This window comes from Astyanax mexicanus, chromosome 2, assembly GCF_023375975.1.
Source record: "Astyanax mexicanus isolate ESR-SI-001 chromosome 2, AstMex3_surface, whole genome shotgun sequence".
NCBI lineage: Eukaryota > Metazoa > Chordata > Actinopteri > Characiformes > Acestrorhamphidae > Astyanax > Astyanax mexicanus.
In genome coordinates this window covers 48,990,233-49,004,783 of record NC_064409.1, presented here as the reverse complement: position 1 = coordinate 49,004,783, position 14,551 = coordinate 48,990,233, and the positions used below count along the sequence as shown (strand labels likewise).

Genomic DNA, 14,551 nt, shown 5'->3' with positions numbered 1-14,551 from the left:
TCTAAAAAAAAGTTTCCAAAGAAGAAATAAAAAAAACATTTTTTTTCCCCAAGAAAATAGAAATCATGCCATAGAGAGTGTTAATAATAGCATTATATCTACAGCATAGTACTGTTTTACATTTAGGCCTGTTTTATTTAACTGTGATGGTGCGGGAACACACACACACACACACACACAATCACACACAGACACTCACACACACCTGTAGCTGTTCACAGTGACTGTTGTTCTGTATAAAGCAGTGGTTATTTGACATGTCTTCAGTGTTTAGAGAAGTAAATGCCTGTATTATTGCAGCACTACTGTACAGTAAGGTCTGTGTGGTAAAGACTGAGGGCTATAATCTACAGGTTAACATAAAGCTCAGTTATACTGGGGTTAAAAAGCTCCGGCCTGTTCTCAGGAAGTCTCTCCATTGAGGGAAAACGGGGTTAAGTGGAATTCCTGAAGAGAGCAATTTCAGAAATGTAAAATATTCCAAATATTTCAGAAGTGCGGATAGTGAGTGAGGTGAGCGGTCAGCTGTGAGCGGCGGTCCCCCGGAGCGCGCGCGCTGGGGGCTGACTGCAGGTTCTGAGGACTCTGAGAAAGTTGTGTGTGAAATGCGGTGTGTTTAATAAAGAGCCGCCGGACGGAGGACAGACACTGCAAAAACTCACTTACCTCAGAGAGGCCGGCGGAGCGGGAGGTTAAACCCGGCGGAGTCCTTCTTATTTAACGGGGGAAATGTGCGCGGAATGCCGGAGTATTTCTCCCCGTAGACGGAGCTGCTTGAAGGCTGGAATGTGAGGAATTGGCGATGATCCGGAGGCTGGACGGCGGGAGGTGCTGTGGTTTTGTTTGCCGCCCGTTTTGCGACACGCCCCGCCCTCCATCCTTCGTATTGGCTCAATGTTCTTGCTCTGATTGGCTTATCGCGTGTGAGCGTGAACTAACAGCCAATCACAAGACAGGAGTATATTATACTACTTGCCGGACCTGCCGGAATACGGGTGTGAGTAAGTGAGAGGAGTGGAGGGAAGAAGGAGCGAGGCGGAGAGAGAGAGAGAGAGAGAGAGAGAGAGAGAGAGAGAGAGGCGCTGGATAAGGAATACACTCAACAGATACAGTCAGGGGACCTCACTTGTTGCACATGCGGAACAATATCCGCCTCAAATGGCGCTAAAGTGCGGAATATTCACGTTTAAACCGAGTATATAAACGCATTCAGTTCAACATCATCCTCATCAGGCTTTCTGTATATCTGTATTAAGTGTTATCTGTATCTGTATTATGTGTTAATAACATAACATAAAAATAAGGGCTGTGTTACAGACAGGCGATGATAAAGAAGCACAAACAGGCATTACTATCACACTCGCAGAGTAACAGCAGTCGAGGTGCTTCACCTGTTACACATGTGGGAGAATATCTGCCTCTATGGGCGCTAAAGAGCGGACTGAAGCGCCAAGGCCTCGTCCTCTCACTGACTTACAGTAGAGTAAATTGCTGCGGTTAGACTTCCTCTGTTGGTTTGAGGCATTACATGACTTTGCTTTAAATAAGTTTGAGTGTTTTTAAAGACATTAAGTTTATTTATATTGTGTGTATACTTTCAGTGCTTTATTTAGATTGTTTGACCAATTTAACTACACCTTGCATAAACAGCTTATATATCTGAATCTGGGATTTCTTTACATTGTCTCAGGATTCCATGATGAATATTGGTTTTGTAAATTTGTCAGTGTTTAATAAACACCATTAAAAATGCAAGTGTTTTATTTTAACACCCACAGTGTTAACTGAACAACAGTAAATTTTGCTTTGTATATATTTTTTCCATTGAACATGCTTTCCCAGGATTAACATAACTTCATTGTCAAGTCCTTCATTTGTTAAAATATGCATTAGGCATTTTTGCAATATAAGTAGATGCATTTAAAGATTTACTGTAGATGAACGTCATTTAAAAAGTCATTCACATGGACATGCAGTGCTTTATTTAGACTCTTATTATTTTATACCTTGCATAAACACCTTTTACCTCCATTTTTCGACATAATGTAAATCCGGGATTAATTTACATTGTCTCAGGATTCCATTATCAACAGGCCAATAGAAATGTGTTGGATATTTTTTTTATTTTGACTTGTATTTTGCTTTTCCTGTAATTATATTGCACAACTAGAATACTATGTAATATCTAATATTCAACACTTAAAAAAAAAAAAAAAATCACAAGTCAAATGCTTTACTCCCAGTTACTATCACATCATTACAGTGAGCTACAGTGTTCTGTTAAAATCACTTTATTTAATACACTTTTAAACAAACTGTTCTTCATGACAAAATGTGTAACAGCTATGAAACTGCCCTTGTCATACACTAAAAACAAGAATAGAAAAGTTAACCCATTGTTTGTATTAATGCCTTGCATTTAATTGTTTTTTTTTTGGGGGGGGGGGGGGTTCTCTAATGGAATGGGGAACACACTGATCAGCCATAACAATAAAATCAATTGCCAATTATTATGGAAATACTCCTGATGCTATCAAAACAGCTTGAATAGACCATAACAACAACTGACTGTTTACTTGCCTAATATATTGAGATCAGTGGCAGGTGCCAGAATCACAAAAATAATGACTTATATTAATGAAATAATTTACTTTACTGGCCATTAGTTTATTATTATAGCTGATCTTTGCATTTGCAAACATTCAGCATGCTTGTTTGGGAATATTTATAGAACTCTAAAGTCATGTGTCTTCTGTAACAAGTTGTATTTTGGTTTTGGTGTTTTTTCTAAAACACTGTTCATCATTTGACCCATGCATGAGTTATTTGTTTTTGGGAAGAACCTTTTAAAACCTAAATATGTAATTTGATGTTAATGTTCTTAAACAATTTGAAATAGTTATTTAGAGAACTACAAGTCTTGTGTAACACTGTTTAAAGAACTTTTTGCGGCACCTTTACTATCAACTTAAACCCTTCACAGGAAAAAAGCAAAGTCTTCTCTGTAGTGACCCCCAGTGGCACAGTTGGGGGGCTGGAAGGTCACATCAACATGACTGGTTTACCTACAGCAACTAGTCACAATGATAAGTATATATGTTTTTAGACAAGTCAAATCACAGCCATGATACATTTTGGACAGAAGACCAGAACGTTTCTCACAATCAAGTTCAAGGCAAATTTAGTGGTCTGTGAAAAAAAAAAGTGAACATGTCAATCATGTCCATTGTGTAATTTGGTCCAATATTTTACAGACATCTGTGCAGAATTCCCAGGACAGGTGCACTGCTGCTGAACTTCATCCACCAATCTGTCCATTTCCAGATTCCAGCTATCCACGTTTTCATTCTTATTTTTTTTTACTGTTCCTTTTCCATTCACACCCCCAACAGGACTGCTCAGTGACAGCAGTGCTTTACATATAAACCCAAAACAATCTCACGTCTGGAATATACTATGATAAATAGTCCAACTTCACGCTTTTTTGTTTGCTTTGTTTCAGTTAAAAAGAAAACAGAAGAAAAGATAAAAAAGGTATTTTTCTAAAAAGAATATAAATTAATTTATCGCCCCCTGTTTCAGAAGAAGTTGTATTCTATTTCTTACATAAAAAAGTTGATAAGCAATAATGTTTCAAATATTAAAAAGAGAGCTGTACAAAGGTATTTAAACTTTGGTCCACACCTACATTTCCAAGTCCATGTTCCTTCTCTGGCTTGTAAGTATGTACGTGTATTGTATGCAAAGTGGTCTACATCCAGTCTAAATAACGGCTGGAATTATCATGTATGAAAAGTCTTTTTTGCTGAGCTTATGGTTTCTCCCGTCAGTCTCAGTGCTGTCATGAGTGCTCAGTTTCTATTATTCTTCATACTCTTCAGATTCTTCTGATCATTCCTTTATTCTGGAGTCAGTTTGGTGCATCACATTTGACGTTTGAACATCATCCATGCCACATTTACGCAAACTTCACTTTTTGGATAGAAACTTCATTTTGTTACCTGCAAGAGAAAGTTTAGTTTGTGAGATGTTTATAATAACCCAGAAGAGACTGTAAAAGTGTATTTAAAATTATATCTGGCAGCAATAGAAAGCTTACCTAGACCTTTCAGGAACTTGTTGACCCCTCGATTCTCGGCTCCAGGCAGGGTGTCCAGGTAATCTTGGGCCCTCACCTCAAACAACCCTGTGGGATAAAAAATAAAACATTTGTAGTTTGTGCAATCAATGTACTGTGCGCTTCAGAATTATGAACACTGTTTTCAAACACAGGAAAGAAAACTATGGAAAGACACATATAGACAATACTGATAACTAGAAAAATTGTTGTGCAGGAAAAATGAGGGATGAAAAAATTATGAGAAAATAAAAAAAGATGGTGCATACTGAAAGTATGTACAGTTTGTAGCTGTTTGACAGACGGGAGGGTTTTTTTTGATAGTGGTGAAAATTAATGGGTCTCACTGAAATGAAGAGGGATGAAAATAAAATGACAAATGAACAAGTGCAACTTCAAAATCACTGTGAATTTGTTCTTTTAGCGGTCTGAACTCTATAGTTTCTGAAAAGTACACAGGAAATTTGGCAGTGTTAAATCAACACTTATTAGTGTTAAACTTTACACTCTCAGTGTTAATTTAACACTAACAGTGTTGATTTAACACTGCCAAATTGTGTAAATTTAAAATAGTGTGTATCCGAACCCCCGCTCATGCCGCTTTGCCATCAAGCTGCCGGCGCTCAGAGGGAGCACTATTGGCCCTGCTCCCTCTGGGTGGGTAGATGGCGCTCTCTCCCCACATCACTCCTACGGTGATGTCTGCAGCACAGGGCGTCTGTGAGCTGCGCTGTCCTCCAAACGCGCTGGCTGCTCGGTAATGCTGCATCAGCAGCAGCTCGAAAAGAAGCGGTGGCTGACTTCACATGTATCGGAGGAAGCATGTGTTAGTCTTTACTCTCCTGGTGTGTTGGGGCATCACTAGTGATAGGGGGAGTCCTAATGAGTGGGTTGGGTAATGGACCCGTTTAAATTGGGGAGAAAATGGTAACAAATAGAAATAAAATTATATAAAAAATAAATAAATAAATAAAAAAAAAGTGTGTATCGGCAGGCCAGAAGTATATAATTTTGGCCAAAATATGGTTGGCAAAAAAATATGGGATGGGCATAGGATCCTATGGTGAAGGGTATGTCCTCAAATTTAAAAGCTGTTAAGCATACACTACACAATCAGACCAAGTTAAAAAGTTGTTGGTATCTTGAAAACTGTGGAACGAAAGTCTCCAAACCAAAAAAAAAAAAGATAACTCCTACACCTACAATATTAAATATATCTCTTATTGACTTTTTCTAGCGTATTTATAATTTGTGTAGCAAAACTTTAAAGCTTTAAAGATTAAGCACAGGAAACACACCTCTCAGTCCTTGCCTCCTCAGCTCCCTCTCCTGCACGAACCCTGCGAACATCTGCGTCTCCATGAAGACCTCCAGAAAGCGCCGTAGACTTTTAGAGGACACGGCCTTGCGGAAGGCCTCACGCTGAAATGACAAAGGCGTGGGGGAGGAGGAAGAGGAGGCTGAGGACTCTTCATCACGCTCGTTGCCTCCCATGAAGAGTGAGTAGTGTCCAACAATTTCCACGAAGAAGCGGACAAAGGCCTCAGATACCACGGCGCTCAGAGAGCAGTGCTCTAAAGAAACGAGACATTTTAACTTTAATACAAGCAACTTAATATAGTAAATCTGATGAAACAGCCACATTTAAACTGCAAAAATCCCTGCAGGCATGTAACAGTATTACATGTAAAATCTTTGTCATCTGACGTCATGACCAACATTCAACCTGAAATTAACGTCTATTGACTTTGGTGGCCAGGTGAGATGGCACTGAAACTTATAGCAACCATTTTTACCCACAGGTAAAGGTAAACAGACAGTGGCCACTCAGGTCACCAAGTCATAGAAACCAACATTATACAAATAACAAGCAAATATTAGCACCAAAAATGTTCAAATTTGTTTATTTTGCCATACTAATCATTGACACTCTGACTGTCACATTCACTATTATACTGGTAAAGGTGATATTACTGTAGGGCTGGGTAAGTAATCGAAATGTTTCATTCTATTATCACTTTGTCCACTGTGTGTTCATGTACTGAACCTCCACATCCACTTAAAAACATTCTACACACGACTTTATCTTGTCCAGCATATGACAGTAAAGTAAAATGGAAGAGAACTCAAATACTGAGCCATAAAACAATTATTCATTAATCAGAATTAAAGTTAAATGTTTAATCAATTGTAATATTAATTTGAGGTCATATTACCCAGCATTACATTACAGTTGGTACATTCTGACAAAATGTACTTACATTTACACTTGTGTCTAAGCAAACAGGCCCTTGATATCATGCTGGAAGATGAAAGTGTAATGTAGCTGTTTTGTAATTAATAAGGTGTCTATAGGTACATTTCTGCAAAGTTCAACTGGTGTAGTTGTATAAAGAGAAAAAAAAACAGAAACCACATTCTCCACATTGTAGTGGTTAAATTTAAGTGTTGTGTAAGACACAGGATCATAGGAAATGTGCTATCCTGCCAACAGATTCATTTCACTATTTGTTCATCTACAGAATGTTCTAATACAAATAGTACCATTGGGAAGGTCTCCTCGATCACAGGCAAGCTCCCTCCTCCTCTCCAGAACGTGCTCCAGAGCGGCCTGCAGCTTGTGGGGCAGAATGGAGTCCTCATCGTCCATCTGAGGAGAACATGCAGCTCGTCAACAAGGGAACCGGTGAATCACGACTTAACACAGGACACAGAACTGATAGAGAGTAAATCTGTGAACACTATATACCGATTTATTACTAGATAAGACACGCTATCCAGTAACTACTAGGGGTGTCACAATTTCAATATTTTATCGAAATCGATCAAAATTATGTCATGGTCTCGAGCATCGAAGTCAAAAAGAGGATCTTCTTAAAGAAAAACTTGAAAATTAGAAATAACAGTTGTTTTGTCTAGCCTTAAATATGTTAATAGTTTTGGTACCTTAAGAAGCATCTTTCTCTCAGATAAAGTTAATAATATATCTTTGTTAAAGAAAAAAACTTGTCTCTCAAGTTAAACTTTTTCAGGTTTAACTGTTATAGTAGGATAGAGTTCAGTTTGTTATGGCTCTAATTGTTCTATTATTTTTTACATGACTGTTCCTGTATTTTTTTATTATTTATTTTGTCATGTGCACAGTGCTGCTTCCAAAAAAAGATGGCATTACATTTATATCTTAATTCAATTATTTAAATTTGACCATTAGTGCCTAATGTGGTTTAATACGAATCACTTGTATCGCTTTGCATCACTTCTATCAAGCCCACCTTTTGAAATAAGATATTGTAAATTTGATGAATCAAACCAATGACTGACTAATCTAAAACTGGCATAGGCCTCTCTGCTGTAAAAAAAAGAAAATTGAGAATCGAATCGAATCTACTGTGTGTCCAAACTTTTGACTGGTACTGTATATATTTTATCTTTTTTATTGTAACTCTATAATTTTCCACTGCTATTTCTGGATGTCTAGAATTGATTAAAGCTGTGTGTAGAACAGTGTATAGACTTCTTATATATACACTTACCTGCCGGAGGAAACGACTATTGCCAAGGTCAACCACCAGGACCTGAGGGAGAGAACAGGAGAGAGCGATGTCATTTCCTGTGAGTATGGCAGTCTCAGCTCTAGCTACACACAGCCATTGTTCAACTGAGGAAGGGGGTCAGAGGTCACGGACAGTGAATAAAGCCCACCTGAACAGGAAGTGGTTAAGAAAAAATATTAGAAACTCGCTGCCCTTTGAACTGCTTGTTGGTGTCACTGATCTCTCTGTGCCTCATAAACTATTTTTAGAGAACATTTCTATCTGCTACGTCCTTCCCCTGTAGATGTAAGGTTTATAAAGGCTAACAAACATAATACAACTACAGACATGTAACAGCAACCAGTATCATGTGCCATGGGATGCGTGTGTGGGGCCTCCTGCATTGAATGTAGATATAATTTTAAATAGAGTTGCTTGTCTGCTTTAACACATTTTCTGATCAATTCACATACTTCTATCCCCTTACTTTTGACATGTCAGTGTAGTTACCACTGCTTTTGGAAGGTTTTAGAACGGAAAACTGTATTTTTCTTTGCATAGTTTAATAAAACGTTTAATACATGGACAGAGGTGTCAAGTAAAAAGGTACAAACACTCTGTTACCTTACTTAAGTAGAAATATTGGTTATCTATACTTTCCTGAAGTATTTTTTTTGAAAGATTTTTACTTGTCTAAACTTAATACTACTTACATTTAAAAATACCCACCTTGCTCCTATTTAATTTCAACTTCTCATCGTAAAAAAAAAAACCTTATCAGATAAATCTCTCAATAAGGAATGAGTAAATATGAGTGTGGTTGGATGAGAAGTATACATATATATCTGTACATGTTTTTTATAGTGTTAAAAGCTATGTTAGGCTATGTTATTCTGCTATGAGAAAACGTGGTTCTTTTTTCATGACTGCCTTATAAGTAAAATCAGCATCTTTCATTTTTAAGCACAATAACAAGGTGCTAACATTAAAATTTTAATCAACATAATGTCCTCAACCTTCTGCCTTTTGAATCAGCCTTTTACATTTCATCACCATATCATTTCTAAAAATGGTTGGATGGAGGAATGAAACAGAGGGTAACTTTCTTTATACTCAGATTTACTGCAGTGATATAAGTTTATTGTTAACACTTTGTTAACCATACATTTTTTTTTATTTTAGTGAGCTATGATTTATTAAAGGTTGAATGTATGACGTTGAAACAACGTTGCTATATCAACGTTAATTCACTTTTCAAAATCAACAGTTGTTTCAACGTTGATTCAACCATAAAATATACGTTGATCAACATTGATTTAACGTTTTTTTTAATTGGGTTAATATTAAAACTATTAAAATAAATAGTAAATTAATTTATTCTATGGTACTTTTAATTAGTAAATATATATTACTTTTTAAAAATACAAATAAAAAGGTCTAATATTTCGTTGGACTACCTTGTTTTTATAAATAATAAACAATAAATTAGATTTTTTGTAAAATATCCATTTGTCTTACTTCCTCTAGGGGGAGCTCCTTGAGGCGGGGCAGAGAGCTCGACAGCAGGCCGACGATGAAAGGAGTCGGTGTGCACACAATGTCCATCATGGAGGGGGGCAAGACTGGAATGTACGTGTGCTGCCATGTGAAGGGGTACAGCAGGGCCACGACCGCATGACAGCACTGGGAGAGAGTGCTAGAGGACAGAGGAAGAGAGAAATAAAGAGAGAGAGATTAAGAAATAGAGAAAAAAAAGATACATTTGCTGTCTTAATATGGCTAATATGGAAATTTCCACATAGATCACAGAGAATATTACATATATTTTTTTATATATTAGCAGATTCAATACCATGATTTAACAATAACAACTTTCTGCACTCTGCATCTGTGCTTTACCATTTTCACCACAAGGTGGCGTTAACATCAAGCAGCTCTATTTTACTTTTTCTTTTTCCCCACTTCTATCATGAAATCGGACCCACCGCACATACAAACCGTTGAAGCAAAGTAAATGAAAGAGAATAATAAAATATCCTCTCACATAAACAAAGCCATTACTGGCTGCAGTGGGCTAAACGTACCCAAATTAGTCATCACAGTGAGCAAACAAGCAGCTCTGACAAGAGGTTAATATCTTGTGCCTGTGAGCGAATCTGTTTTCATTTATGTTCATTCAATAACAATCTGACCCGATGGAGCCAAGTTTCCACTCATTTCTGAGCAATGACACGTCATCCCTTCTGAAGTCAGCTATCTCCTCTGTCGTTTTTAACGAGCACTGGAAGACAGATTGAAGCAGAGGGAAATCGATTTATAGTGTATCGAGTCGTGTTGCTCAACTCGCGCCGAAATTTTAGAGGAGAAGATATGGAGCTTATTGCCTTTCAGACAGCAAACAACACACTTCAGCGTCTCCATCTCCATCTCCATTACACTAAGCCTAGCCTCTGGCCCAGTGGAGTGTTTTCCAAAGAAATAATAAAAAAAAAAAACTCTTTTTGACTCTCGTTCCTATGGCAACATTATAACAGCCCTGCATTTTTTCCATATCTGTCTCTGAACTCTGACAAATGGTTCCATGGGCTGCACTTTTTCTCCTCTTCTAGTGTCACATCTCATGTTTTTGTGCGAAAATTCGTAGATCTTCCAGGCACAATCCGTTCAATAAACAGCTTTCCCATGTGAGGAGATACACTTGCAGTAATATAAGTATACCTGAGTTTATCTGCGGTAAAGATGACCCTCCGCTCCAACAACAGTGAGGCGAAGACTCTGAGGAGGAGGCGCAGGCTCAAAGAGGAGAAAAGGCACTCAAAATCCACATGCTCCAGCCGAGAGTCCGAGGGACGACACAGCTCTATTACCTGGGAGAGAAAGAGACAGAAAGATAAAACAGGTCATTTACTGACAAGCCAAACATCATGGGACAGAAAGTACTGTGTTCTACGATTTTGCCACGCCCCTTAGAATGGGGTCTCCTGAACTCCTATATATATATCTTCTTGGTATTGTTATTATTTATTCCAATTGATAGCATTTTATTATTTGTTAATAGAGTGGATCTCACTGGCAGCTCTGCTATTGTATGCCTCATTAAGTAGCATCCTTCTTACTTCATTTTATTTTACAGGAGTGAAAAAGCAGTAAAATCTCAATTTGCCCTCATATTTATAAAACTTTTTAACTCAATAACAATAAGTGTCTATAAAAAACTGTTTATAACTGAACTCACCTCAGTGCCTGAGCCCGGCAGGAAGTTCTTCACAGTAATAGTTCTGCCTGGGGCTGGGAAGGGAGCCTCCATAACGCTCCTCATGAAGGGCTGCACCAGAGCAGGAGAAATAGCCCGCCTCTTTTCAACTTCGTCTAACATCTAAATAAAGACAACACACACATTTGGTTTAAGAAAAAAAAAACAAATAAAGTTTTGTGCAAGTTTTGTGCAACTCGTAGTTATTTTATCTCATCTTGGATTGAAGAATACATGCCTTTGAAAAGAGGTCAAAACATCCCAGCCGGCTCACTATGCAGTAGACTTCAGGCAGACGCCTCCCCTTCCCACTGGGCTGTGTGAACAAAGCAGATACAATCAGGCTCTACCCGACAATATTCAGCTTTCTATAAATCACAATAAGCTGCAGTTTCATCCACACAAATGACTTAATATGAACTGACTCTACAAAAGCAAAATCTCTCATCCAGCACTTTAGTACACGCTGAGCAGAGGAAATGGTAGAAGAGGGAAACACTTCCGTCATATTAATAAAAGCACATCAGTAAACTTTCCCACGGGTGGGCTTCAAATAGCTGTCCATTCTCATTCATACAGAAAAAACCAACAACCACATCGAGCAGCACAAAAAGAAACTCACCAGTAAGCGTCGACAGTAACCAAACCTACGGCTCCCATCTTCTCCCGTCAAGACAAACGAGAAGGTCTCACTAATAAGAAGTTTGAAACAAAAATATATCAGATACTGACCTGATGTTTTTTTTTTCCTTTTTTGCAGAGTGGTACTGCAGAAAAATGAGTAGCCTACCTGGGGAAGTTGTCCACAGGAGCCCAGTCTTTTGCATCAGGGAAGCAGAACTTGGGGATGACTTTCAGCTGGTCCTCAGTTTCTTTCATGAACTTAAAACTCCTCTCAAGCTAAACATGCAAAATCAGACATTAGACAAATCCATTCATAATTATAAAAGAAAATTCCTTTTCACTAGAGCAAATTGTTAGTCCCCTTATTTTATTGAAAAAGCCATCTTCACCAATTGGCATAGGTACGTTAGGCTAAGAAATCCACTTTATATGGATTATTTTCTTTAAACAGTATGCACTGTTACACTTTAGATTGCTCAATGTAGCTTTTTTTGTGTAAAAGGAAGCACATATACATATGTATATATATAAATATGCCAACACACTAGGTGGGTGAAGATTAGCACTAGCGTGCTCAGAGGAAAGCTCAGCGACCCAGCTCCGAAACATCAGCTAACTGATGTCTTTTTGCCTTGTTGGCTGACATCAACTCTGGAGTGATGTAGGGAGAGAACGCCATCTACCCACCCAGAGAGAGCAAGGCCAATTGTGTTCTCTCAGACTCTGGTTGCTGATGGCAAGCAGCATGATACAGTAATCGAACTGGTGATCCTCAGATCATAGTGACAGTGCCTTAGTCCACCAGAGCCCCTAGCATATAATATTTTTATTATACTGTGTCAGAGATTTTTATGAATGGAATTATGTAACTATAATACATACATGTTCTAATCATTATTATTTTTTGTGAAAAAAAAACACAGATGGCAGGTTTCCCAAATAGAGACTAAGGCTAGTCCTGGGCAACACAGTATTCTGAATGGAATGTTTCCCTATTCTCCACTAAAGAGAGAATTTAGCATTGGAAAGAACTATGTGTAATCCCTGTCTGACAAACCATCCCTGATTGTTTAAATTATTTCCACAAACAAGGAAGTTAAAGGATGCTAAAGGACATTAAAAGGTGTGTTTGTCTGTATAGCTTTCATAAATACAAAATATTTAGTGAACTGATTCTCATTTTTTGATTATCACCTCTGGTCAAGGTCAGATAAATATATCGTTATTAATATGGATCTGTAAGAGCAAAACATACCTTAAGGGGAAATTGCTGGGTGACCTCAGGAAGATAAGGTGCTCCTGCTTTGGTTTTATGGAGTGCCACCACTAGGAAATACTCAAAGAGCTTCCTCTCCTGCAGGTCCATCAGGTCTCTCTCCAAAGTGCGATATCGGCCTGTCTGCTTTAGCATGGACTGCACTGACACCAGCCTCTGGCTGTGAGCTATTACACACCAGTAAAGCAAATCAGACACACATGTAGCTTCATGGATGTCAACAGTACTTGGTAAAAAGCGAAAGATATGTATGGTATGAGACTGTAAGGGCCTCTAGATTAGAGTCTTTATTTGCTCACCTTTGAGTTTTTCTTCTGTGTCGCTCTCGGATTCACTGTTTTCATCCGTCACTGTTTCCAAGAAACAGATTTCAAGAAATTTGTATGCAGCCACTCACTCACACATTCTTTAGACTTTGGCGCACATGTGCATCCCATAAGCAGCATAACTTTACCGTCCTTGGAAAAATGGGTCAAACGCAAATGACCCAAAAATGTAAACGTGTCCGTAAAGCTAAGTGGACACACGTGTGGTAAAGGAGAAACAGAGAACAGCCAAACAATACAGAACATGCAGCATGTAACATACTGAGGCCTCCTATGGATGTTCAGTACTGAGCCCAAAACGCAAACCACAAGAACATCCTTTGTCAGTGGTTCTCAAACTGTGTTATGTGTATTACTGGTGGTATGTGAAGCATAAAATATGAAATGTTTTTTTATCCTGGAATTTCATAATACTGCATCTGTTTGTTTAGTGTTACAACTGTTAGAATAATTATTGACATAATAAAAAAATAAAACCTACAGTAGAACCCTTTGAGATTCATTAGGACTAAAAGTTAAATAATTAACCTAGGGTTCAGAGGAATCCCATGCATACACGGTAGTTTAATACTCCTAATGTTCTCCTCTGTCTCAAGCTTTCCTTTTTACTGTATTGATCAGAAACAATAATCAAAACATCCTATCATGTTAACCTGCAGATTGCAAAAGCGCGCAAACCCCACACAGACTGAAAAAGAGATGACATGTATGATGTGTGTGGACCTAATCCTGCATTCTGAGTAGAAGAGTGTGTAGCACATGTGTTCCTGTGAGATGACTTGTAGGTGGAAGCTTGAGAACCCCTGTCCTATGTGACACATTCATACAGAATTCAATAATCTATGTAATAATTGTTGAATATGTTATGCCTGGCCCACACTACAGGATTCTAAAAATCTTAAAGATTCAACACATAAGGACATTTTTCACAGGTTTTTCTTTTCTTTGATTGTTGTATATCACCAAACTGCTCTGGGAGAAGATCAGAGAAATAAAGATTGGATTATAGACACCACACACTGCAGGATAATTTGAAAATCTCATTGTTTACGAGCATCCTCAAATAGTGAGATTTAGAAATATTTGCGATTTATCCTGTAGCTTGGACAAGGCATTAGATGTGAACGTTTAGGTGTGTAATTGTCCCCAGACGCACCTCGTCCTGAGCTGGATTCGGTTGACTGTGAGACCCGCTTCATCCTCTTCTTCCCCCTCCTGGCCTCAAAGATACCATTGATCTTCAGCACCATCTGTTGGAAAAGAAAACAGACACTATCTTTATGAGGTAGAGCTTTTTCTCTATTTGTTCTCAAAACGTCTGCCCAAGACTTTAACTAATGAGCACTAATAGAAATAGTCCCATTTCCTTTCTTCCACCTTTTTCCGCAAATCTTGCAGGTTAATGTTGACTGTCTACTCTGT

The 14,551-nt window shown here is 38.2% G+C and overlaps 1 protein-coding gene across 1 annotated transcript in view; it reads right to left on the bottom strand.

Annotated features, from left to right (window-relative positions):
- Window positions 1-2,275: 2,275 nt before the first annotated feature.
- si:dkey-82f1.1 (DENN domain-containing protein 2A) overlaps window positions 2,276-14,551 on the bottom strand; it is a 49,799-nt gene continuing 37,523 nt past the window's right edge. Inside the window, exons 7-20 of the mRNA XM_007231573.4 lie at window positions 14,286-14,379; window positions 13,103-13,153; window positions 12,783-12,970; window positions 11,694-11,803; window positions 11,526-11,595; window positions 11,142-11,219; window positions 10,886-11,026; window positions 10,369-10,517; window positions 9,169-9,346; window positions 7,651-7,692; window positions 6,662-6,767; window positions 5,416-5,691; window positions 4,100-4,186; window positions 2,276-4,001 (exon numbers count right to left, since the gene is read on the bottom strand). Of these exons, the coding sequence (XP_007231635.3) occupies window positions 3,970-4,001; window positions 4,100-4,186; window positions 5,416-5,691; window positions 6,662-6,767; window positions 7,651-7,692; window positions 9,169-9,346; window positions 10,369-10,517; window positions 10,886-11,026; window positions 11,142-11,219; window positions 11,526-11,595; window positions 11,694-11,803; window positions 12,783-12,970; window positions 13,103-13,153; window positions 14,286-14,379 (1,602 nt within the window). The 3' untranslated portion in view covers window positions 2,276-3,969. The remainder of the gene's footprint in view (window positions 4,002-4,099; window positions 4,187-5,415; window positions 5,692-6,661; window positions 6,768-7,650; window positions 7,693-9,168; window positions 9,347-10,368; window positions 10,518-10,885; window positions 11,027-11,141; window positions 11,220-11,525; window positions 11,596-11,693; window positions 11,804-12,782; window positions 12,971-13,102; window positions 13,154-14,285; window positions 14,380-14,551) is intronic.